Source organism: Rhea americana, unplaced genomic scaffold (genome assembly GCF_003343005.1).
Source record: "Rhea americana isolate MKP2758 unplaced genomic scaffold, rheAme1 scaffold_135, whole genome shotgun sequence".
Classification (NCBI taxonomy): Eukaryota; Metazoa; Chordata; class Aves; order Rheiformes; family Rheidae; genus Rhea; species Rhea americana.
The window spans coordinates 1083381-1109792 of NW_028185428.1; the positions used below are offsets into that span (position 1 = coordinate 1083381).

Here is a 26412-nt window from a genome sequence, read left to right on the forward strand (position 1 = left end):
ACCCTGTCTAACGTGCTCTAGGTGACCCTGCTGAGCAGKGAGGTTGGACTAGATGATCTCCAGAGGTCCCTTCCAACCTTACTGATTGTATGATTCTATAATTTCTCCTGTCCCTTGGTCTGCTGATTCAATGCACGTCTGGGAATGGTGTTGAGTCTCTGAGTCAACTGCTCCGGCTCATCCCCTTTCCCAGGATATGATTTATCCCATAGTGTCCTCGAACTGCAGCCTCTAGGGCACATGGAGCAGCGGAGGGGAAGCAGAGGCATCTCAGAGCGAGAGCAAGCCACTGCTGAGGGACACGAGCAGCGAGCCCTAGGCTGCCGGTCCTGCCCKGGGGGCTCCTCCATGGAAGTGGCCTGTGCCGTCATCACAGCCAGCATTGCCCCAGCTCKGAGGACGGGCTGGCCCTGCCTGGTTACAAATGCTTCCTTTTAACCAAGCCTTTCATCAGCTTCCTTTTTATCCCCGTGTGCCTTAGGGCCACAAGGAGAGCTARGTGGTAAGAAAAAACGTGTCTGCAAACGTTTCTGGTTTGACATTAGTAGYCTTTTGCTGGTGTGTGGCAGCTGCAAATGGAGCAGCGGCTGCGCAGTTATGTGCCAGTTTCTAGGCTTGGGGAGAAGGTGTTGACTGGGGAGAAGAGGTCAGCTCATCCATCCAAAACAGCCCTCAGTTCCCTTTATGTCTTTCATCACTTCCCTCCTCCTCCTGTGAAACTTAAGCTGATAGCTGAAAACCCCTTATATTTGGCCAGGGCTAGCAGAGTTTTGGGCAAGGATAAATGTGCGTGTACCTGCGGGTGTACACGAGTGGTGGTGGTTTTGCCCAAGTGCTTGATCTGCAGTGAATTAGGTGAGCAGTTTTGTGATCACTTCTGCAGGAGGGGGGATATTAGAGGCAGCCTCCCGGGGGGTGCTGGCCTTAGCCTGCAGCGTGCGRTGTGATGAGCACTGCCGGTCACCAGCGGTGAGCTCCAAGAGCCTCACTCCTTTTCTCCCTCTGTTGCTCCCCCAGCCATGTACTCCTCTGGTGTGAGGGACAGGGAGGGAAAGAAAACATGGAGAACTATCCAGTCTGGGCTGAGAAGGGTCTCTCATGATATTGCCAGTGCTTTCTACAACTCTTTTGAAGCCTCATCTGAAATACCGAGCCTGTTTCTGGTCACTGGTGCTCAAGGGAGAGGAACCGGGTGCTGGAGGTGTGAGGACAGGAGAGCACCCGAGGTTAAGGGCAGATGAGACATGTTCACCGTAGCAAGACAGCAAGATGCTACAACGCTGTAGCGGTGCTGCTGGCATGAGCATGCTGGCAGAKAATGAGGAGGCATAAACTTTCCACTAGAGCTGTAAGATGGGACACCACAAAAAGTTTCCTATCCACTAGAACAGAGAGGTTTTGACAGGTTTCTAGTCACTTAGTGAAAGAGGCTGCGATAAGCAGCRAGGAAGGGGCAGCCAGGAGAGCGTATGTAGTATTTTTCTTCTTGTGATCCGAGGAGCTYGCTAAAGCACACCGCCAGGAGGGCTGGGCAGCCCTGGAAACCACCGTGTGCCCTGTCGCCCTTCGTACCTCGTTTCTGGCCAAGGAGGAGATCCCTCTGTTCCTCTCGCGTGTTGCAGAAAGCTGCCTTGGTAGAGACCCTGGTGAAGAAGGGGCCCATAGGGACATTCAGGGGCGATGATGGCTCGCGGTTGTACTGTGAATTTGGTTGGATTTTCTGTGTACTCAGTACCTCTGTAAGATTGAGCTGTCACTTACAGTATTATTGGAGAACCCCTAAAGCCTGAGGCTTTCTGAGCTACCATGTTTTTTCATGCTGCAAGCGATAGGATGAGTCTCCTTTTCTGAAAGCTTCATTCTCCCAGTGGGAGAGTGGGAAGTGGTGCGGGCATGAGGGACTAGGGGGAGGAAGAAGGATGCTTTKGGCCCACAGTGTTCATCCTATATGCAAAGCTTCAGGCAGGTTTATAAAGCACAAATGGAGCTGCAAGTTTTTCGCACTAGTGCCGTATGCGGTAATAGCGGAGCTGAGCATGAACTGGAGTAACTGGAACTGTGCAAATGCTGTGTAMTCCCAGCTCCTTGCCTTTGCACTTAACCTGTTTTTGTCTTGCAGGCTAAGAATAAAGAAACTGGAGCTTTAGCTGCTGCCAAGGTCATCGAAACGAAGAGCGAAGATGAACTGGAGGATTATATGGTGGAGATCGAAATACTGGCAACCTGCGATCATCGACACATTGTCAAGCTGCTGGGAGCATTTTACTGGAATGGCAAGCTCTGGGTAAGAGCCTCTCGCGGTGTGTACAGCTGCACATTTCTTGCTTTGCAGAGGAAATRGCTAGTTTATGGTAAAGCAGCACCTCTGGAGCAGTTAGAAGCATCAGTGTGGGTTAGAAATATGTCACAAGCTGTGCTCTACTCACTGCTTCAATAGTTCCCGGATTTTTCCTACTTTCTCTGATGGGCACAAACTCTTCTAAATCAAGCTGCTTATAAACAGCCCAGGGGAGCTCTTAAGATCCTCATTGTGCAGAGAAAACTGGAGTTGTTGGATTCTTGACCACTTGGAACTTAYAAAATTGGAAAGTGCTGCACCTATAAGGTGCACCTATTATTTTTGATTCGGTGTCTTTTATGCACTAGAAGTAGATACTAAGAGATCGGTGGACTGACTGACTTCACAGATCAATGTCTGTGGAGGCCTTTTCCTAGGCCCCAAGGAAAACTTGTGGGCATTTTGTCACATAAAATGGGATCYGGTGTCTTTCTGCAACAGCTAGTCATGCCAAGGATGGGGACAGCAGATTTGTACAACTCTCCTGGCCCAGCAGCTATTTTTTTTTCCTGCTTACTGTTTTCTTTGTTAATTCCCTAGCACCAGAGGAAGATTAGCGTGAAAGAAACCTTCTTGTGTGCTGCCTTGGGAAGGATGAGGAGGGCTGGAGAGGGTGAGGGCATCTCCTCTTGTATGCTTGCCCTTTGCTAGACTCAAATAATGGTTTGGGTGCTTGTGTGCATGCACACACACCTTTGTCAGGATATTAGAAGTCAGGCAGATATGAGGATTTTCAAACCCACCTTCTCTTTCCTCTCTATTCTTTCAACCTGTTTACCAGCTCCGTCTTGTTACTATACTTGAGTAGACTCAGCAGCCATTGAGGGCATGTTGGCAAGRTGAAAGTGTCAAAGTGCACCTTCACCTCTGTTATTTTTTTTCCCTTCTTCTTTTTAATGCTTCAGATACCTTTGTGGCCTCTCGGGCTAATCCTACTAGAGGGAAAAAAGAGATTTCAGCTTGTGAGATTTGCACTTGTATGAGTTGGAGTGTCAGAGCCATAGGTCCTTGCCTGTCACTGGGCCTGGCTGGGGTCTAGGCCACTCAAGGACTGAGCCTCTGGGCTGTRACTGGAATAATACAGTCTGCATCTAATTCTTTCCTCAGTTAAGCAATGCTCTAAAACTATCATTTTATTGGGCCACATGTGCTTATTCAGCAAGCACCTTTTGCAATGTCAGCATGCATTCGTGTCCCTTCTTATTTAAAAATACATGGAAAAAGCCCACAACTTCTCTGTGACATCYCGTTCAGAAGGGTTACAGTATGCAGTGCTGTGCGTTTCCTTCGTTGAGTGGTCCCATTGCAACAGTGAAGGGTTGCATGTTGTCTGGAGACCTAGTATTTGGATGGCTGCTAATCACGATGTTGGTGTCTGGGTGCATTAAGGAATGAAAGTAAATAGGTGCCTGTCTAAGGAAGTGAAAGGTAAACCTATTTCCTAGGAGGTAATTTGGGGCTTGAACAAATTGTGACTGCAGCAAAGCTAAACTTGACAAAATTAAAAAGCCAAACATGGGGTGAGAGRCGGAGCTGGTTTATATTCCACCCTGTTCTGCTGTTTTTACCGCCCTGCTCTGTGCCTGCTCTGCCTGGATGTTATTTGTTGGCCTGACATGCTCCCCTCTCCCCRTCCACCTCCTCGCTGCGATAGGAAGCTTTGCCTTCCTTCCTGTAGGGAAAATGGACTGCAGATCTCCTCCGCTCTGCTTTTGTCCAGAAAGTGCTTTGTAGTGTCGTACGCTTGCCGCCTTGCTAAAATTAAACAGCCTCTTTGAAGCTGATGGAACAAGAGGCTCCTGTATCGCAGTCTCCCGTGAGGGCAGACCTTACAGCCCCAGCTATTGTTATGGGGGAGGATCATCCTCTTCACTTAATTCTTGGGCTGGCATTTGCATTGCGTTGCTCAGGCTGTTCTTATTAATGCTCTAGTGTTTTACTGGCTTTGAGGGAAGTAAATAAGCTAGTGTTTCTAGTCTCTGCCTTCCAGGTTTTCCCTAAAGTTTAAGGCTTCTGCTTTTAAGTCACCAGCACCTCTGGGGAAAATTTGCGTCCAAATATAAACGCAGTCTTTCATTATCTCATCCACCTTCCCGCTTGTTCCACTTCGGTTTCTATCCATACAGTTATTCTCGMCAGCATTTTCCTGAACAAGAATTTGCAAGATGGGTGCAGGGAATCCACGGTGCTTTTGGCTTGAAGTGGCTCAAGCTTTTGGTGCAGGAGCAAAGCCTGGGTGAAGCTGCTGGCTGTGCGTGGCTCGCAGGCAACTCGCTGTGGTTTCCTGGTGTTCAGAGTCCCGCAGGAAAAGGCAATGTTCAAAGTGAGAAATGAGCAGGAAACGCAGTGCGTGGACAAGCTGGCAAGAGGTCTGGATATATCCAGCCTCCTGGACAGCAGGAGCTTTTGGCTCCAGCTAAATTTCTGGCTTGGTCTGTGCCACGAGTAGTCTCAGCTGACGGCACTGAGAGGGACTCRCCGTTGAGAAGGGCTCTGGCTAAAACAGTCTGTTGTCTGGTCTTGAACTAACAAGGAAAATATGTGCGGAAACCTGGCCTTCTGCGGTGTCTGCTGCTGCAGAGACTTCCTTGTCCCCAAGAGCTGCGCGAGGCCCCTGTGGCTCCTGTGTTGGAGGGTGGAGGGGGGCTGGCGTTTCCCTTTAGTAACCAGAACATGACATGCAGTATTTATGGAGCAAAAATCTTTCTAGGCAAAGGGAAGCAGCTTATCCCAGGGCAGCTTTATTTAAATACGCGGCGTTGAAATGAAAGCATAAAATGCAACAAATTCCTTTTCTCTTGTACCTGATCTATATAAAGCTGAAGGAAAAGAAACCCAGTTCTCATGCATCTCAGAGCAGAAGCCCATTGCAAGTTACAGGCGAGCCCAGGGCTGAGCTTGGAGGACCCCAGTGAGTCTTCTGGACTATAACTGGCGAGAAGACAGCATCCAGCACGAAATTCCTAAGAGTATAAATACATTGCCGAGATGTTGTGCCCTGAGCCAGCAGTCAATATCTTGTTTCATTTTTTTTCCCCTCATCTTTTCTTCTTTGCTTGTGGTGGTGGCTAAGCTGTCTTGTGCTGGTTGAAAACAGCCCAGCAAGGCTTGCAAAACTGCAGWGTTGGGAGCTCTCATGATTTTATTTTATTTGTATTACAAGCCCTGTGGCATTTGATGTTCTTTTGCATAAATCCTAGCTGCTGGAAATGGGGGCACCAAATGAAAGCTGAGAAACTCATGCTATTATATAAAAAGAAAGAAAGAAAGAAAGAAAAAGATTAAATAAAAGTCTGGTTTAAGCCTTGTGGCTGGGTCACATTTTTAAGTCTTTTTCTGAAGTGTGATGTGGGATTTGGAGGCACAAAGGCAAACTTCCCTCACCCATTATATGTGCAATTTTAAAAATAGACTTCTTAAACCTGATTTATGATTAAGGAATGGTACTAAGGTACAGGTTTTGAATGTTTAGAATCAACAGTGCTGAAATTGTTCTGACAGTAAGTGGCAAAGAAACACAGCAGACCCAGAATGTTGTATCCCTCTTGAGATTTATGATTTTTTTTTTCCTTCCAAAAGAACAGGAAAGTGGCTTGGAGCGCCAAAGAAAGGAACTTTTGATCTCTGGCTTCTAAGTATCTCTGCAGCTTTTGAGTATGCTTTCTTGCAGACAGAGAAGAGTGATAAARCGACCCAGGGAGGCGATTCTCATTTGCATTGATGAATTTTGCGCTGGCGGATATTCACAGCATTTGGCTGTTGTCAGCTCTCTCRGGGGCGAGGTCTTTCACTCAACGACCTGACCGTGTTTTTTGCAGTCATAAACTCTGCACCCTTCATAAACTCTTGCGAGCCTCCTCTGGAGTTTGACCTCTCTGCAGGAAATCCCTGCGCCGCGGGAGGCCGCGGGTGTCCCGGCAGCCAGCCCTGCCTCGGCCGCCGCGCAGGAAGCCCCGAATCCCSCCCGCCGCCTCTGTACAATTCTTGGGGAAGCTGCTGAAAATATTGGCTAGCCCCAGGTGCTTAACATTTGACTATTCCAGTAGTTGTACAAGTTTTCTAGCTAAGCATTGGGATTTTTTTTCTCCTTTTCTGTAAACTTTGGTTGCTATAGCAAACGATCTTTCGAATAAACAAGCATTTCCTGGAGATCAAAGCAGAAATTGTCGCACCATGCAGGTAACCCTTCCTTGCCAGAGCATTTTGGGGATGGTTAATTTAATCAGCTTAGAGTTTCTTCTTACTGGCCTGCTGTGTGGGTATGTAAGTAACTTGAATAGCTTGCAGAAAGGCACCAGCTTCGTGGCGAAGCTTTGTACCTCCCTTATAAAAGCATTTTGCATTTTCTGTGGGCAGGCCCTGACTTGTTTAACCAGGGACTTTTTGGATTGCTATACCTTTGATATGGATTTTGACTGGAGATTTGGACATTCTTGAAAATCCTGTATCATAAAGAAATGTTCATTATTCCATGTGCTGATTGCTGGGTTATGTAAAGCATCTGCGGCATTTAATTATTTTAAATTGAAATGCTCTTCTTTGAAAACAAGAACAACAACAAAAAGCTGATAAGTACCAGATTTTCTAGGGTTTGAGGATTTGGGGTTTTTTTTAAGCAAGAGGAGGCTTTTACAACTTCAGATTACAGAGAAATAGCRATGTCTTGTACTCTAAGCAGCCCGAGCCCTGGCTAGAGGTGCTTGGGCTGCATGTGCGTGAATGCTACATCAGAGCAGCTTTCTCCAGGCTTTTCAGTCATCTGTCCATGAGGAATCCAAGAGCTATTCACGTGTCTTTAAAATTTCACTTGACAGGAATGTTGCAGTCCGAACTGGTCCTGCGTGCTCAGCCTCATGCTTTGGAAACTTTGTGCCAGACTTCTCCCAGTGGTGCTTGAACAGTTGCTAGCGGCGTGCAAGGGTCAGAGCGTGCGTAGTGTTTGGATGTAGCAGAGGAGAGACCCTGACCTCAGCTCTGCTATTGTGCTCCTCCAGGCTGCCACAAAGCAGTGCTTGTGTCAGCTAAGCTGTATCTCGCTGCAGAAAAACAAAGCGACCCCAAGCCTGAGAACTTTGTTAAATAGCTGGCCAGCCTGACGCAGGAGAAAACCTGCCCTTTCCTTTTCCCTTCCCCCAGCTATGGATGCTTAAATAAATGCCTGATTTAGTTGCTCTGTGCCAGGGTCCCTGGGAGCACAAAGCACGGGGCAGAGCTGTGCCGTGTGTGACCTGCATGGTCGTGCTGCTTGCTGGGCTGCTTTCTAAAGTCCTACCAGTGCCTTAGAACTTGGGAGGATCTGTAAAATGGCCACAGTAATTTTTGCAAGGGATGAGTAGGCAAGGAGTAGATATGTGCAGCCCCCCCCTTGGCCAGTACCTCCCTGCTGCCTGGGAGACTGGGAGYGCTGCAGGGATATCGCCGTATCCCCTCCCTGCTGTGAGGATCAGCCATATGCTGCGTAACACYGGACACCGAAAAACATAACACCGAGCAGAGGCAGGGACAGCAAAAGCGATCTAGCCTAGTGGCCTTTAGGATACATCTCTGAGTGCCTAGGGTCAAACGATTCACTTAGAGTASCATAAACTGACCTGAATGAGTGTTTACTCCTGCTCAGTCTGCGTTTACCAAGACCTTCAGATTGTGTCTTCACCAGCTGGGGTGTTGCAAAGCATGGACATCATCCACCTGCCAGGTCTCTGGGAGGCATTCTCACTCCCTTCCTCTGCTACTAGGTATCTCCCCAGAGCTATCTGGAGACATCTGTGTTACATCTGTGCTTCTTTCTTATCCACATTGTTTACTGTCTTAACCTCCACATCTTTGGACAAGGTGGTCTCCTGACTTCCTTGCTCTAGCACAGCTGGTCAGGGGRTTCTGCAGCAGTAATGACCATGGGTGCAACCTACCTGCTCTGTCTTGTGAACATGAGCTGTAGCTTCAGACTCCTGGCAAGTCTCTGGAAATCATGTTCTGGGTAAAATTAGGGCCTTCCCTCAAAGCTAAGAATGTAATTGGATGATCTTGGTCAACCATCAAGAATGACTTATGCAACAGGCAAATTACTAAAGCAAAGCCAAGTTCGAGTGCTTCTACAGGTAGCAACATGATAATCTAAACTATAAAAGAAGCTTGTGTATCATTCTTTAAACAGGATAATGTTACCAAAAAAAGCTTATTGAAGCTGAAGTTTGTGATTATATAACCTTGTCRTCTGTAACCTGTGGAATACTTTTATAAAAGAGACCAAGTCTCATTATCGCAGTTATTAGAGGAGGAGCTGAGGCATAGACAATAATTTGCCTAAATTTACCTAGCAGGTAAATGGTACCTGGGAATTAGCCTTACCCACTGAGTACAGGGTTATAACTATTAGACCATAGTGTTATGAATAAAAAGCAGCAGACAACGAGCCTATAGGCAAATTAGTTTTCAAAGCATTAAAAACTTTTGCAATAAGCCATGTTCCCYCTTGGCTAGCTTAGCAAGGGAAATGCTAAGGAACTATGTTTGCATATAAATAAATATTCATGAACTACCTCTGTATGGGAGACAGAGTTTTCATTTGGGATGGAGGAATGTCAYTCTGTGGGCTACATGGCCCTGGGGCAGGTCCCATTGACTTCAGAGCACTTTACTGGAACAGCTAACTGGAAATATATTTTTCCTGCATGATGGATCCAGGTGCTGTGTGTTGTAAACTTGAGGATGATCCAAAGGAAAAATTGTTTCCAGAAAAATACCATGCAAAAGTGAGATTGCAACATCCTTTGCTGCTCCCTTCAGAGTGTCGGTCACCTGGACAGGCAGCCAGGCAAGGTTTTGAGGCTGAGTTGGCACCACTGGTTATTAATAAGATATCAGAAACTTGTCCCAGCTGGAGCTCCACCTATCATGGTAAGCTYTGCCCTTATGAAATGCATTATCTATTTTAGCTGCTGGCATCTTGGGGTAGTTCAGGTTGGCGAATCTTCCCATTGAAGCAGTGGCTTGTTTATTCTCAGTCCCTTTCCCATGCTTAAATAGACTTTCTGCTTTTTGCTGCCTTTTGAGTGATAAATGCTCATGGTGAATTGAATGGTTTCTGAATGCTGATTGACTTGGGAGAAGGGAGACTCTGGTCTCGTATGTCCCAATAGCAATAGCTTTGCCCCGTGCCCAGGCAGAGGCCCATTGCCAGGGGGTGTTTCTGGCTGCTGCAGCAAAGGGGGTGCTGGCTGTCCACCCACCCGACCTGGCTCTGCGYGGGGCAGCCGGGCGCGACGTGCCGAGACCAGCGCGCTTAGAGCCRGTCGCAGTCTCGCAGCACAAGCTGCTGGGACGAGCCGCTCGTTCCTGAAGTGGTRGCTCGCACCAGTGCCTGTGTGCGGCTCGCTTAACCCGCATCCCAAATACAGCCCGTTAGCTCTCGCCTTCATGCGGCAAATGAACGACTCCTCTTCTCCCCCGGGTGTGACATGGCACGAMCAAGTGCCGGCCTCTTGGAGACGATCGATCGCCTCTCTTGGCTGTGCAGACCCTCTCTGCTTGGTACCTCTGCAGCTCTTTGGGTTGGTATCTTCACAGGTTTTCCTCCCTCTAGGAAGCTGATTAGCAAATCAGGAGTGGTAAATTCAGCAGGATCGCCTATCACCCTCGTCAAAAGAAACTAAATGCCATGCGTGATTCAAACATGGATAAAGGATGTTTTTGCYCCCTCAAATCCATTTGATTAGCCGAAACAGTTTTGATTTGTTCTGCCAAAATTTCAGTAGGAATGGGAATATTTCTGCCAACCTGTGGGCTGTGAGTTCAAGGAAATATTTTGTCACCTCAGAGTGACTTAGGTGTGAAAAGCTCATTGCCAGCCTCCCTGCGATCCCTGAGGAGCTCTGCATTTGAAGAAGGGTGCGGTGTTGCATGACTTTGTTCTCGATTAAGTTGTCCTGTTCTGAAACTGTGCAAGACTTGATTTCCCTCACTTGCTGTCCTGCATCTTCTTAGGGGGACAAAACTTTTTTTTTATTTGACACATTTTTTTTTTCTCTGTAGGTTATTTTGTTCAGAAGAAGAGAGGGAAAAAAAAAGATTTATTATATTTAAAGTCCCTGAATAGAGTCCTTGTCTGTAAGGAAAGTTGGCAAGCTTGGAGTGCTCTCTTACAGAGAGCTAATTATTTCACTTCCACCTACAGAATACTTGCCCTGTCAGACAAGCTGTTGACATTTGTTCTCTCCTTGGGTAGCAGAGAGGGCTTCTGTATTGTTTTGTGGCATAACAAGCCTGCGCTGAGGGCTTGTCACAGCTGYAGAGGAGCGTGGAGCTGCTGGCTTTCAGCAGATGCTGGTTGTTTTTCGGGCCTCACTGTTGCACTGGTGCCACGCTGACCTTGCAGGACTCTAGATAAAGCTGCTCAGGAAGGACCGCGTGGATTCTCGGCAGTTCTGACGCTAGGGCCRTTATGAGCAGTGTCTGACCTGCTGCCGCTCCAGTGCGGTGCCCTGTCTTCAGTCTCCAGCCTGCAGGCAGAGCGCCTCTTTCAGAGATGCCTTGCTTTGAACCACCCCTTCGGTGCTCAGCAATGGCTCAGGAGCAACTTCAGCATAATCTTTTTACCTCTTTCTCCAAGCCCTTTAGCATGTGTTGGTGAAAAGCGTTGAGCAGGAGGGTGACAAGTGCCAAGTTTCGTAGGCGTAGGAATGTGACCCACCTCCTCACTCCGCTTCGTAATGTAAACTTAATCCTTGGACTTCAGATGGAGCAGGGCGTGCTGGCCAAGATAACAGGGACACCTCAACACAGTTGCCGACAACGCTTCACTGATCTGCGTGACCCTTGACGTAAARGAGAGAGTAGATCTGACCAAATGATATTTAAAAACCAAGACAGTGCTCTCTAGAGACAGCTCTTGTATTCTGCTCAGTCTTGTCCTGGGGAGGGAAGAGACAAAGTCTAAAGATGAGACACTGATAATAGTTTGCAGCCAGCCTGACTGAGTCAACATGCTCAGTGGTATTCCCTGTTGTGTAAGCCACTTCTGGGAGGGCAAATGTTACATTACGTGTCTTGTCTCTTCTTAGGGCTGACAGAACAGCATAACTTCATAGTTAACCATCAGAGCTTGGGTTCAGCTGTCGAACAGACCAAGTAAAGGACATGTGCCTTGACTGTGACTAAATGCAATTTCTGTGCCTAAATATATTTGTGTTCTTTCCATCAACAGAGAATAGCTCTATCCTAGGGGGTTGTATCAGTCTGAAGGGTAGGCCCCTTTCTCAGGAGTTAGGGGTGTAAATTTGTCCAAAATCTGTGCTGGAACCTGAAAGATAAGCTCAGCAATCCTCAGCTCAGCCCTAAGGATCTGATCAGCTTGGAGGGGCAGGGAGTGCCCAGTGGGAAGGAGTCACAGCCAGGATGACTCTAGATCCCACACTCGTGTCAGCTGCTTCCCCTGATGTTGGTGAAAGGGGAATACCTCCAGCCACCTCAGTGCTAGATAGGCTGATGTTATGTCAATCTCTGGCTCTAGTAAGGCTCACTCAGTGCCAGATCTGTCAAAACTGATAGTACAGCTGGATACAGGCTGTTCTGTTTACTTGCAACACTGAGAGCGCGCCTGGCTCCCTTTCGTGTTCAGGCTGTAACCAGGTTGCAGAGGTTGCGCTGGGACCCTGTGTCACACGTGCAGCTTGCTGCCCAAGGCCTGTGTGGTCTTATGATGGTCTGAGGCCCAGATATGTCACTTTTCTGAGTGGCTTTTGGGCAAGTGGCTGCCTCTGTTCTTTTTGCTCCACTTCATATTCCTTGCAGCACTAGGGACTTGCCCTTTGCCTCTTGAGCAGAATTCAGCCTCCCCTCCAGAAGGCTCTGAATTCTGTTGGTGCTGCAGTAAAATGAAGAATTTGAGAACAGAGCGAGTTGATGCTTCCATCTTTTTTCTACGTTGGGTCTGTTACTGGGCTGAGGAATGSTGTGCAAAGCCCACTACAACAGCTGCTGAGTGACTGGTATTTAAAAAATAGATCAGAAAGCTGGAATTCACCAGCTCATGGTATGATTCTAGATGGTAATGATGCAGTTATTTTTTTGTTCCTCCTGGASTTTTCACTTCTGTTTCTAGAATATGCTTTCCTAAACTGATTCTGTCTCCTCTGCCTCTGAGTCAGGACCAACAGGCCCCACGGGCTATCTGTGCACTCTGCTTTCTGCCATTCCTAGAGGGCTCGGAAAAGATGCTTTCTCGCCCTTTCTGCATGATCTAATGGGTGGGAAGAGAGACCTGTCTTACCATTCTTTTCCCTTACCTTGATGGAGACAGGCAGGTCTAGACCGTTTCCTCCTGTCCTTCGCCCCCACCAGCATCGATGCCTAGAGAGTCATTCCTTGTTCACGACGTGAAATGATGCCAGTGTTCTCTATGCGAGGAGCCTCCAGGAAATGTGGTCCTTCCCTGGGTTTAGCATGCTGAAGGGAGACTCTATGCCACACCTAAGCCTAAGGAAATGTTTTCCGTGGGTTGGGATGGTTTGCACAGGGGGATACTGTTCCAGAGGCATATTCCTCCTGCCTCGCACGCTGCCGCAGGAGAGGATGAGGTCTTGCATGCGGCTGGTGCCCGAGGAGCCAGCTCCAAAGTGTTTACTCTGCAGAGCTTGAGAAGAGGGGGAGGAGGAGAGGGCCAAAGGCTGCAGCTCCCTTTCTAAGGGCGGAAGCATGGCACCAGGCTTTGCAGCTGAAGTCTTTGCCCTTGGCCTCTCGGCAGCTGTGAGTGCAGCAAGATGAGCTCGCTCCCCTTCAAGCAGGGCTGGGGACTCTGCAGAAGGGACTGACCTGACGTGCATCTGCATGTCTGTCCCTCTCCGCAGGCAGCAGCACAAGGGCTCAGGGGAACTGGGTTTGGTGGGGAGAATGGGAAGGCGCTGCTGGGCGTGGGAGACCAGAGCAGCTGTGGAGGCAGCGGGTGTTACCCAATGCAGCAGCCTGTWGAAATTCAGGCAGTGGTACATGACTTGTGGTTTTTGCCTGAGGTGATCACAGAATCATAGAATGGTAAGGTTGGAAGGGACCTCTGGAGATCATCTAGCCCAACCCTCAGCATAGCCCGTRCAGGGATTGAACCTGCAACCCTGGCATTAGCAGCACCATGTTCTAACCAGCTGAGCTAAACCTGCCCCCCGATGCCGCTTAGGAGCATTTCTTGTGCTGTATTTCTAGCCCTCCAGCCGTCAGTTTCGCTGCRGTAGGAGGAGGATGCAGACTTCTCTCTTTGGGCAATCCCCTTACAGCAAACGTGGGGCCCCCTCTCTCAGAGCCTGAAAAGCAGCTTTGTAAAAGTCGGGGTAGTGGGGTTTCTTTCCCTTTCCTTCTCCCACCTCCAATGACAGATAGACCTGGAACATGACTGGGAAATTTAAGTCTCCATTATAAGCAAAACAGGGGTCCAGAGCTATGGCAGTGTGCACGGGGCTCCCTCACTCCCATGCATTGCTCTTTGGTCTTGGGGCAGAGGCCCGGCCAGCAGCAGTGTCACCCCAGTGCCTCCAGCACGAGCACGTGGGGTAGCTCTAGGCAGTGGGGTCGGTCACCCGAATGCACAGGAGGGACGAGCGGGTTTCACCCTTCTTGCAGGAGGAGTCTCTCTAGGAGTTGAAGGGGATGAGGGTGTTCAACACGTATCGCTGCCGGATCGCAGGGAACCTCTGCGCTTTGGGGGGCTGTTAGTGGGGGTCACTATTACCTGTTCCAAGCTCCTCTCTTCCTCTGCCTAAGGCAGCTCGTCTGCTGCCTGTGCAGCACCAGGAGAGCTCGAGGGCAGCCTGGGCCCCCACCCCCCTTAGTCTCTCTCTCTCTCTTTTTTTCCCCCCTTTGGTTTGTGTGCATCTCCCTTTGTTGCGTTTTTGCTGAGTGTGAAGGATTCCTTCCAGCCTGGCCTGCCCTCCCCTCCTCCTTCACAGCGCTGTCTCTGAATCACAGGACCAGTTGCCATTTGCTGTTACTGCTTCTGCTTTTCCTGTAAGTGGGTGTGAGGTGCCAGGAAACCTCCGCTCTTGCTGAGATCTGCCTGGCAGCAYGAGCATTACTAACATGTGCCCATCTGGCCCCCAGCACTTTCCCACGTCCCTCTCCTCCCCGGAGGTGTGTGCAGGGCAGCTGGTGACCAGCCACCCTGCTCCTGCTGGCCGTGGCCACCTCCAGCAACAGCTGGCCCRTGAACGAGGAGGGAGTGAAAGCGCGATGGCAGGCGTGCTCGAGGCTTGGCTGTGGCTTGCTGTTGGTATGAGGAACCTCCAGTGGGCTCGTGATGCAGCAGCTCGCTCACCTGCAGCGTGGGCCAGCAGAAGTCACTGTGCTGAGCCAACTGGCATTAGCTGTCTGTGCGGGTGATCTTAGCCTGGGCAGAAGAGTGCAAATGCCGATCCTCCAACCTGTGGCCRTGATGGGCTGATGCGATGTTGCCTGCATCTGCTGTGCCCAGGAAAGCTCTGGTGTGCTCAGGGACGGAAGCATGACCAGCCAGCACAGTCCTGGCTCCTGCTCCTCGGAGTAGTGCAAGGAAAGAGCATTAGCTTTGKCGAATGTGCAGGGTGCAGGGGACGAGCTGAGGGTGGGGGTGGGGGGCTGAGCACTCATCATCGGGAGCAGGGATGCTGGCACTGGGAAGCTGTCACAGCCTTTTGTACCACCAGGGCCTTGCAGTTTATCTTGGTCCACGGACCAGGTAGCTGCTCCTGTGGCAGCCTCCCTTGGAAGTTTTGCGCTGGCTTGGCAGCATGTCCTGCAGAAAGCAGAGATCGAAAGGGTGTAATTGCTGCCAGGAAGGGGACCAGAGAAGCTCTTTGCTTTAGCAGCTGCATCAGTAAGCGAAGCACAGAAAGGGTCACTGCTGTTGGCYGGTATTTCCTCCGTACTCGCTGGAAGCATCAGGTGCGTCCCTGGCTTGCCTCCCTCACCCTCCATCACACGTGGTGGCYCTGCAGCTCGCCCCCCAACAGCAGTGGGCACAGCCTATCTCACTGCATGTGCTTTATCTCCTCATGTTCCCCACACCAGCAGAAGTGAGTACAGGCCAGGCCAGGGGGCACAGCATGCGGCGGGTGCTTTCCACTGTGTGCAATATCATAAGCGCCCCCGTGAATGCAGCAAACCTGCTGTAGCAAGTGGYTGCGTGTGGGTGGCCGCCAGGCGCTGATGTGGCCTCCGAGCCTGCCTCCATGGCCACGTGGGGCAGCAGGATGCTGCASGTTATTTTTTTCCCTGCAGCAGAGAGCTGAGCAAAAGGCTTCGGGTTAAACAAAGAAAACCCTTTGCTGCAGATCAGGAGGGGAAATTGCAGGAGTGCTTCAGTTGTGAAGCAGGTTCAGGGCTAGGCAGGCAAGGGGGATCTGCGGAGAGGCGGATCCTGGGGACACAGGAAACTTGGATGCCCAGTGGCACTGATGTGTAGGAAATGGTATAGTGGGAGGTGGCCTGGTGTTACAGCTCAGTTGCACACACCTACCGGATGGTGCAAACCGTGCTAACGGCATCAACACTCTGAAGCACCGTGGCGGCTCCAAAGAAGTTGGGCKGCGTGACGCGCCGCTGCAAAGGCCGTGTCGCCCAGCGCTAAAGCAGCGTCACGGCAAGAGCCAGCAGGCGCCCGTATGGCAGGAGCGAGCRCGACGCAGTCGCAGCCGAGCACGCCTCCACCCTGGAAGGGCCCGCTGGCCTCCGTGCACAGCCCAACGCACTCGTGGGAAATGCTTGGCTGCCCACCACCGGCACCGAGATGCGCTGCCCCCAGCTTTCCCAGCTGATTTGCCTTTGGCCGGAGCGCCGCTGCGGGGGGAGCGGTTCATACTCCTCTGCCCTCTGAAATGCCGATTGGATGAGTAAAGAGCTGTGCTGGGGGTGTGTCCTCTTTTTTTAAATTGGACTTTAATTACAAATCTCAGTAAAAGTTCAGGGACATCAGCTGTTCCACTCCAGGCAACTGTTCAGTGTTTGGTAAAATACCTTTCCAGATAAGCTTTATATGGATAGATAGATAGATGTACGTAATTAATTATTTAAATGTTTTAGAAAATTCTAGGTGTTTGAACACACCCCAGACAAAACCAGTTCTGCCCAGAACGGGAGAAGTGAGCAGGCTCTTAAAGTCCTACCTAAGAGAACTTAAGTAACTTGAGAGGAGATGGCATTCCTTCTTGGTCTGATTCAGAAATTGCATAGAGCTCTAATCAGATCTGGGTTTGGGGTTTGACCGGGAAGGCATCCCTTCTCCACCTTACACCAGGAGAGGGCTGGAGGGCCCGGCATCTGATCTGCTGTTTGGAGCAGCAATGTCATATAATGCTTTTTTCCATAATGTCATATAATGCTTTTTTCATAATGTGTGGTGCCCCCTTGCTCAGATACAACTTGAAGACCCTTGTCTTTTTATTTATTTATTTATTTATTTTAAAGCGTAGTGGTTTCATGCACATGTATATATCTTCTGAGGAATGCCAGGATCATTGGACCCTGTTTCCTCTTATTGCAGGCAGTCACATAATGCTTGAGTAGTAGTCCAGAAAGTCCACCGAAGGTCGCTCTGCACGCTGTCTCTCCAACTGTGGCCACAAAACGCTTCCCAAGACCTGCTGTGCCAAGAGCCAAAATTAGGATGAGCTGTGGGAAAAATCCAGGTCACTGGCAATGTCCTTTAACTTTTATTGATGTGTTCAGCAGTCTTGTATGTGCCTGTGTAGAGCAGRCCTTAAAAGTTTCTTGAAAGGAGAGAGGGTTATTTGAGTGCCATCTTCCGTGAGGCTCTTTCACCAAAGCTGTAAGAGAAAAGGGCCCATTTCTTGAAATATCAGCTCTCAAACTGTGGTGGGAAGGTTTGAAAGGGAGAGAGAAAGCTTTTCTTTTTCAGCTATAGACTGGGTGCCGCGATCAGTTCCCACATGTGCACCTTGGGCATCCCTGTCATCCGAAAACTAAACCAGTGCAAAGTCCTGCTCACATCTAAATTACCAGCTGCAACCTGTCACCTTTCCACTGCTCGGGATTTGAACGGGAGTRAATTTGGGGAGCGACCAGGGTGCCTGAGGAGGCACTCTCGCTCTGTTTCTGAAGTGTTCGTTAACCAGGAGCYCTGTTCGCCTGGAGGCTGTGCTTGCGGTGCTTTGCGGCCGGTTTCTCGCTTTTGGTGCTAATGCTGCGATCTGCTGCACTCGAGCCGTGTTTGAAAGGKGGTCGTCAGTTTGTCTCATCCCTGCGGTGGCAGTAGCTGGCGCAGAGCTTTGCATGCATCCGTGAGGTGTGGACGCAACTGGCTCTGGAGTTGAAAATAAAAATGCTAATAGTGCATAATCCACAGGATTTATGACTGCTTTTGACATGGAGGCAGACGGCAGAGCTACTGTTGTCACTAAATTTCCTCTCCAGGAAGTCAGTCCAGTAGATAGGCTAAGCAGGCTTCAGCAAGGAAGTCCTTGGATTTGCTGCGTGGAGGAAATCATTATAAACAGGATGTTTGCCAAAGCTCCGTTCCAAGCCGCGAGCGAGCGAGCGAGCCGGCAGCTGGCTCGCAGGCAGGGCTTGCCGCTCTGCCGAACGCGCGACCCTGGCGGGCAGCGTGGAGGGGGTTGCTCGCCCCGTCTCCGACTGTGCTGTGTAGCATGAAAAGGAGCCGCTTTCGGGGATGTCAGCATCCCCACACGTGTAAGGGCTGGTTCTCTCCCAGGCTACGTAGGTAGTCATGGTGCYAAGCTGAGGGTGCAGAGTCCCTCACGGTCTCGTGTCTCTGCTGTTGAGACTGCAGGAGCTTGCTGAGAATGGACCTGGCCTGCTTATGTCGAGGTCTCCAAGGGACGGTGCTGCTGTAGCCCGGGCGCTAGTCCTGGACCCTGGATCTTGCACATTGCAGGGAAATTGCTCAGGGCAGCCACGAGAGAGGACTTTCCCCCCYTGCTGCCCATACATCTTACGTGTGTGTGTGGTGGGACAAGGGGTTGCCCTGAGCAATGGGAAAGGAAGGGATGTGCGGAGAGATCTGCCTAGCACAGTGCTGAGAGGCAAAGCAGGGTGCTGAGGCTGAGGTCAAYAGACTGGTTAAGGACCCAGCCATAGCCTGGAGACGCGTAAATAAAGGTGTTGTCACCTCATACATGCAAGTACGTAAAGAACCTAAGCAAAGAGTTAATCTGTTCCCAGAGCCCTGTAATAAATCACAAGCRTAGTCACTGCCCAGATGCACAGGCTCTTGTCAACAGCTCTTTTTTATGATCCTCTAAACTTGTTCCTCCTTTCAGCTAGACCACCAGGGTGCCTGCCCCAGGGGGTGTCAGTGACCGAGGGATCGTTACCCGCCGTCCTCTGAACCCGACCAGAGCGTCTCCATGGCATCCAGCCTTCGCTCTCKGCAGCCTTCCTGCCCCTGCCTCCCCTCCACTCCTGTGCTTGCACGTGGACGGGGGTGTTTGCTGCTGATGTCAGGCCTAGATTCCTACCTGGTTTAATGGTAAAACGTTCTTCAAGATGGCCCTGCTCCTGGGAGAAACAGTGTGTGTATGTGTCTATGTGTGTGGACATCACTTTGCATCCCCCAGCAGYGCTGAATGAGACCGTGTCTTGAGCACCATCATATTAATGATGGGACTGTCAATTGGATTTATTTAAACCAGGATTTCTGGGCTGAAATGAGCCCACGAGTTTTTCGTGCATTCAGACCATCCAGCCACACCCTTAGTTATTCTTTGGCATCTCTGCCCTTTTTGGAAATGCATATTTTTAAATTTTCCATATTTTTCCGTATTCCCAGTGCTTGGCTTGCAGCCTGCTGCACACGCAGACAGACACGTTCATGCTGTTTTAGATCTGCTAATTTCCATAATTTTCTCCTTCCTAGACTGCAGAGCAGCATGAAAGTCAACAGAGATGAAATGCATCAAATGTCAATCCAGAGGAGGATTTACTGTGCTCGGCCCCTCCCCATCCCATGCAAAAGCTCAGTCTCCCTGACCAGGGCAAATTTTGGCTGTCACGTCTCTGCTCGCAGGGCTGAATAACACGTGTGCCCTCAGCAGGGAGGCATCAGCTTAGCACCTACTCGGGAAGGACTAGGCCCTACCTGCAGATGCTCTGCCAGCAGGGCTTTGCTGCCTTGTCCCTTGTCACTGGGCTGCCTGTCCTGCCTGTGCCCCAAAGAATTAAAAGTACGCTCCTGACTATGGAGGCTCTCCAAGAGGAGCTGCATTAAATCCCGAAGGACTTCATTCAGCTGGGACACACAAAGAGGCATGGTGGCTCAGCTATAAAGCTACTTTTGGGGCATTTTTACTAAAAGCACACCCGTCCCCCGGATGTAAAGGCTGTGTTAGCAGCTGATTCAGACAGGGCTGTTTGAGGCTTTGGGCCTCCTGAGATTGCTTAGGTTTGAGAGCTGAGTGTGGGTGGCTGAGCACAAGGAGGCTGCTGCTTGGAGAGASAGACTTTCTGCATTTGGGGCAGTAACTCCCTGAGGCACCTGGCTCCAGAAGGAGTGAGAAAGGATCACTCATACGAAATGGGGGGGGGGAAGGCTGTGGTTCAGTGATCAGACAGGCTGATTTGTACTGGTGGGCTTTATGCCAGACAGAGTGGGGCAAAGAGCTGATACTCAGCCTACGTGCTGGATCAGCTCTGCACTGCCTGTCTGTCGCTGGCATAGACCCTGCGCTGCAGGCTTGGGTGCTGCAACAAGCAGGCATTTGCTCTCGGCTCATCAGGCCCTGCTGGTGGATTGGATGGTCTGGCAGAGGGTGGATCTCATGTGCATGATCATGGGACTGCTGTCTGGAGTACCATCTTCCTTCTTGTTACCAGGTTGACCATGCCTACAGAGCCCATCAGCCTGCAGGAGCAAGGGAAATCTTTGCCCCTGGTGGTGGCAGGTTGGGGTTGGAGTGTGGGTTTTGGGAGTTTTGCTTCTGGCACTTCACTGCTGCATGTTCTGTGGATCCCAAGTTTACACTGGTGGAGGTAGCCTGCCTCTTCTGATGAACGTGGTGAGGAGCATCCCAAAAGTAATTGGTTGAAAAGAGCCTTTTAGAGTTGCATTTGGATGGTGATGAGGAAGAAGGGATGTGGTAGTGATCCCTGTGTCTAGGGAAATGGCAGCAGGAAACAATTTCTGTTTTCTAGCAAAGCTGGTGATGCTTTTGTTCAAAGCATAAGCTCAAGTAAGAAAAAGTGTGGTAACAACATTACCCATTGCTGTGCGGGCTTTGCTGTCCCACTCCTTTCCTTCCTGCGAGACTTCTGCTCAGCTCTGAGTCAGCACTGAATTGTTCTCCTGGTTTACGATTTCTTTGAGCATCTTTCCAATTACTTCTCCCTATCTGCCTATTCCCTAGCCTACTTAAAACTCTTCCCCAGTCTTGGCCTCTGGTTATTCTTCTCAGCTTCCTCCAACTGTGCCTGTGTAATGCTACCCAACCTGTCTGGATTTCTCTTCTCAGCATTGTCTTTCCTCTGACTTTTGGACTCGGGCCGATTCTCGCAGAGAGATTTGAGACACGTTGTATCCCAGCAGAGAGTACCTGGTTCTGCTGCCACTTCTCCAGCACAAAGGAATTTTGTCTTCCACCGTGGTCCGGGTCGGGAAACATTGTTTCCCTTGTACACGTGTGGAAACTGAAGGACAAAGGGGCGGGATGTGACCTGCCTGGAGCCGCGTGATTAGACCCTGGGAAAGAGGGAACTTGAACCTTCTCCCCTCGGCTCCTAGTCCAGGCTCGAACAAAGCAGCATTGAATAACGTGACCTCCACTCGAAGGGCAATTTTGGCTTAGGGAGCCTCRCTAGTAAACATTATCTTCAGTTTGTTCAGTCGCTGTCCTCAAAGTAAACTCTGGCATTTCACCCCTCCAGTATGTTGCCCTGTATCACTTTGACAAGGGGAAAAAGGGGGGTTGTCAGGGTATGACCCTGCGAAGTATCTCTGCTCTCTCTTAACCTCTGACTGTTTGAAATCCTAATTTGCTTATCTGAGCAGCCTTTTCTGCCTTGAGCATAAGTAAGGAGCCGGGGCGTCAGGAGGGAGCTGCCCTCGGAGGGGCACTGGATTTGGACAGAGGGGAGAGGAAATGGGGATATGAAGTCTTGGGAAGTCTATAAATGTATTCTGAGAATAAGCAGGCTGGGACCCACATGCATGGACAAGCCTCTCTCACCTCCCCCTGAACAACTCTGCCTTGAGCGTACCACRTCTCTGAACGACTAAACGCGAGGCTGCTTCTAGCCTTCTTGGCATTGCCTGAAAGGCAAGGTAGCACCATACCTAACCCTGCAGTGGGCTCAGGAGCCCTCTCAGAACCACGCTGGAGTTGAGTCTTGGAGTCTGAGCCTGCAAAGAGCCTTCTGCTCTTGAACAGGGAGCAAAAGCCAGCACGCCCTAACGCGACAGCAAACTAGACTGCCAGCTCAAGGAGTGTTTTGCATGGACATGTAGTGTCCACCTGGCTGCTGGCTCTCTCTGGAAAGGTCCTGGTGGCCAGAGAAGGGCCCAGCCAGTGYGTGTAACACAGGAGAGCTGTGCTGGAACACATTTCGGACAGGGCGAGGAACATCATGCCATTCAGGTGGACTCAAAGCCRCTGGATGCCAGGGCAGCCCTACCTACGGGAATGCCTCTGGCAGCACCAGAGAGGGGAAAGGGTGCCCATCGGGGGACCGGGAGAGATCGGCAGGGCTCTGCTCATGCTCCTGGGACAGAAGCAGCAAMAATCTGGCAAATGCACCTAAGCTCTTTACTGACATATTCTCCCCTTAAGTCACTCAAAATCAAGACAGCAATGAACTATTGAGCAATGAAAGAAGAAGAGGGGAGGGGAGGGGAGGGAAATAAAGGCCCAACTAGCCCTCCCCATTTTTTATTTTCAAAACAAAATCCTGCTTGAGTTTTCCCCGCCACGTCAGCTCCCTGCTATGACAGCTATCTCATCCTGTTGGCAAGGCCGTATCTCTGGAACAGCCCTAGCTCCAAAATGCAATTGAAAAAGTTGTAAACAAACATGAAGACAGAGCTGAAGCTGGCTGCTCCGGCTGGTTTTCCAGGTAGGGCAAGCAAGGTCAGGTTTGCTCCTTGGGATGTCTCAGCATGGCCAGTGGTGGGGGTGTTTCCCCCATGGTGCAAGCAGGCACCTTTCTGCATCCYGGCACTCAGCAGGGAGCACCTCTGGGACCTCTGTGGGTCTCTGTGCGGGAAGGGTCTGTCACCGTGTGGGTTTGTGGAGCATGGGCTTTTGGTGGTGCTAAAGCCTGCCCAGGCAGGTGCAGGAAAGGTGTAGAGGACTGAATGGTGCCAAGGGGCAGCTTTGCTGCACGATGAAGCAGTAAAGCAAGTGMTTTCATTGCCTCTTTCCTACCCTGTGGGCTTTACACAGTGCCATGTGGACCTGACTTTTCAATTCCTCTCTCTGTTTCCCCAGATCATGATCGAGTTTTGCCCAGGAGGAGCAGTGGATGCCACCATGCTGGGTGAGTGCCCCACACGCAGTACTGTCCTTTAGCAAKGGTGGTGGTGGTGGCACCAGSCTGGCCATCCCTCCTGCACTCTGCRTGCTCCTCCTTGCTTGGGGTGGATTCCTGCCAGGTATTTTCCAGGTTGTGGCATGCTTTCAGGTGCATCTTTAACCTGGCAGATGTGTGCGACGCAACCTCTCCAGCCACTGTTTCTCTCCTATAAGTTTGCCTATTTTCTTACCTGAATCACAAGGTGTGRCAATCCTGGGGTGTTTCTTTACCTACTTTGATGCCCTCTTCTGATTTAAATGCAGCCGGGATCAGCAGATCGTAAGGCATGGAGAGGGAAGGGGAGAAGGGAGAGTCTGACTGAAGGGAAAAAGTATCTTTAAATACTTGTCTGCCTGAGGCAAGGGAGCTTGGGATCCTGTTCCCACACTTCCTGGAAGGGGAACGGGGGATGAGATATTTAATCTGGGCATCTGCCTTGACGAACCTTTCAGGATCTTCTTGCTGACTTCTCCGTATGGTAGTCATCTGGTGAAATAGTACAAGTATCCGAATAAACTGCAATTTGCAGTAATTCCAGGAATCTTCCCATTTTAACTCCTCCCTTCCATATAGTGCTGCTGGGACTGGGAGCATATGGATGTTCTCCCAAACCACACCAGTGGCTGGTAGCTGCCCTGGCTGCTGGGACAGCCTCTCTGTGCTGAGGCTGGTGCCACCCCTTCCCCCCCCCCCCCAGGTGAACATAGCACTCAAACTTCTGCTTGCCTGGAGGCCCTGGGACAGTGTCATGTTTCCATTGGGGGCTGTGCTCTCTCTGGTTTCTCAAATATTTCTGAAGGCTTTGCTTTCGTTTAATTTCCAAGAAGAAAAGTAAAGCTGAACTCAAATTTGCCATCTTTGTTCCATCCTCCTAATTGGAGACAGGTTCAGAGAACTTTACAGTGGGATACAAATCACTGCAGCTAGAAGTACTTTTGCTGAACTGCTTGAAGAAATGATGCTTCACCCTTAATAACCCAAATGGTGGTGCCCTGTCTCTTGGAACACCAAACCCGCTCTGAATCATCCTAGGATGCCTTGTCTGCTTGGCAGTCAGCTTCTGGGGGATTTGAGAGCTGGGGGGATGCTTAGAAAACAGTCAGTGAGTGGCCTGGCTGTAGTGCCATCACCTTCCAAATGAGGGGCAGTGTAAGTCGGGGGTTCAAGTTCAGAACTGGTCTCTGTCCACATTGACATATCAGTCCCAGCATTATTAAATTCAAAGTTACTGAATGCGTGAGATGAGGCGATGGAACAGGGAGCAACAACTGACATTTGCCTTTGAAATCTTTTGTACAAAATTAGTGACCTGCCACACAGTTAAAAGCCTTGCTTTTGCCAGTCACTCTAGGCAGAGTAAATGGAATCAGCATTTGCATTCAGCAGAAATGAGAGCTCAGCGAGGAAGAGGAGAAGTGGCAGAGGAGGAGGAACAGAATAGCTGACCCAGCATCTCTGATTCTGTGATTAAGATCTTGGCTCTGAAAGAACATCTGTCCTACTTGTTGCGGTCCATCAGTCAGCCCCCATCTTAACCGTACAATAGATGCATTCGGGCAGTTGGAGTTGTATAAGGCTCATTCTAGTGGTTCAGGCATGATCTACTGTGTGCTCAGCTGGGGGGAGGGCACTCTCTGCAAGTGGCTTGGATAGAGGCAATAAAGCTTGGACGATGCTAACCATCTGGAGGTTTGATGGTTTGCAGAGGCACTGCCTTGGAGAGCAGTCAGGGAGAGCAAGTTGGCCTGGCAGAGCTCAGTAAGGAGGTAGCTTCAGTTCTTGCATATCCTTGAAAACTGTAGAAATAGGGATAGACATGAGGCATGAACTGGGTCTGCTGACAACTGGTCCTGCAGGAGAAATTAGCTCAGAGCAGCAGACGGGGATAACACTAGCAGTCATTTCTTGCTTGTCGTTTTGGAAGGTAGATTGTCTCTTCTGACAGAGGGCTTGGCTGCAACCATAGCGATAGGCTGTGTTCCCAKAGCTGGGGGACCTCTCCTGGAGGACAGGATCCCAGGTCGCATGCAGAGCTATGAAGTGTGCCTGCCTGCATTCGATCCAACTGCTCCCGGCAGCTGCGCTCAGCTCCTTCCCCTCTGCACCACCGGTCCTCCTGGCTCCCGCACCAGATGAGCCCCAAGCTGCTCTGTAAGGACTCCAGCAGCGACTAGTTTCCCAAACACTCAGAAAGCTTTCGGGTCAGAAATCCAGTTACAGGTTTCCTGACCCACCYCCCCACCCCCCTCATCAGCTGTTCCTGGGCCAGATGGCTCACTCGTGCACCCTGGGAGGGAGCTATAAACTACCTGCTCAGAACATGAGGGGTTTGCATTGCTAGCACTGGCTCAGGAAATAAATTACCTTAATAGCCTGATTTACATTGGTCTCCCACTGCTGTGACACATGGACAGTGATTATTGAATGGGCTGCTGGGTTTTGCCAAGCCTCAGCTGTTGCTCGGGTGGAGCTGCAGCTCGAATCCCTGTCTTGTTGAATGGCTCTCTCCTCTCAGAGTTGGACCGAGGCCTGACTGAACCCCAGATTCAAGTGATTTGCCGCCAGATGTTGGAAGCCCTTCATTACCTTCACAGCAAAAAGATCATCCACCGAGACCTGAAGGCAGGCAATGTGCTCCTCACCCAGGATGGTGACATCAAGCTTGGTAAGCYGCTCTGCACAGGGAGGTCAGTGGATGTTTTCCTTGCTGAGCTGCAGGTGTCCGACGTGCGCAYGCTGTGGAGAGGAGGTGGGAATGAGTCTGCTGCCTGCTGCATGCGCAGAGGGCTGAGCTCATTGCAATACTGGCCGTCGATGATATTGAGCCGATGGCAGCTATGTGCTGCTGTTGCAGAAGCTGTATTTTAGTACTTAGCTAGGCACAAGTGCAGTTTGGGATTGACGGATGGTTTCTCCCTCCTGCCATGTGTACGAGAGTGGGGCTGTGGGGAGGTTTCTTGCCTGCAGCTCTACTTCTCAATGAGCCTGGGCAGAAATTTACCATGAAGCTGTGATGGTGCTGTGTTATTTGGGGAGTTCTCTTAATATCTGCTGAAAGTAGAAATGCAGGGAWGTTTTCTGTTAACTCCTTGGGGCTGAAAGACTAGACAGGGAAAGAAACAGTTGGAAAGGGTGAAAATATCCCTGCTGAGACAGCGTGAGGAGTCCTAACCAAGAGGTTCTGGTCAGCTCTCAGAAACATGCTGCCCCATGGGTTTCTCTAACCTGCCTTAGCTAGTGGAACCTGAAAATGAGGAAGGGAACCCACTGGGCACCCTCTGACTGAGCCCTCAGACCAGGCCACAGCACCTGCACCCCCCTCACTCCCTTTGGGGAACTGCTGTAGTGGGTTTCCACAAGTGCCTCCGTGGTGTTCAATGAGCTGCCTGGCTGAGCACAGCGACTTGGTTCAGGAAGCAGCTCTGGGCAGCACCTGTGGAGCTCTGTGCTCGTGATGTACCATGAACACTGTATGGGAGAGCCACGGGTCTCTACCAGCGTTCAGCACCTCAGTGCAAGAGGAAGAGAGTAGCTGTACTGCAGCTCTTCCTCCAGAAGTTTTTTTCAGTAGTTAC

At 50.4% G+C, this 26412-nt stretch overlaps 1 protein-coding gene across 1 annotated transcript in view; it reads left to right on the forward strand.

The window, feature by feature from the left end:
- The first annotated feature begins 1981 nt into the window (after positions 1-1981).
- Positions 1982-26412, forward strand: part of STK10 (serine/threonine kinase 10) — a 44497-nt gene continuing 20066 nt past the window's right edge. Inside the window, exons 1-4 of the mRNA XM_085298126.1 lie at positions 1982-2011; positions 2120-2284; positions 22753-22801; positions 25353-25502. Coding sequence (XP_085154252.1) covers positions 1982-2011; positions 2120-2284; positions 22753-22801; positions 25353-25502 — 394 coding nt within the window. The remainder of the gene's footprint in view (positions 2012-2119; positions 2285-22752; positions 22802-25352; positions 25503-26412) is intronic.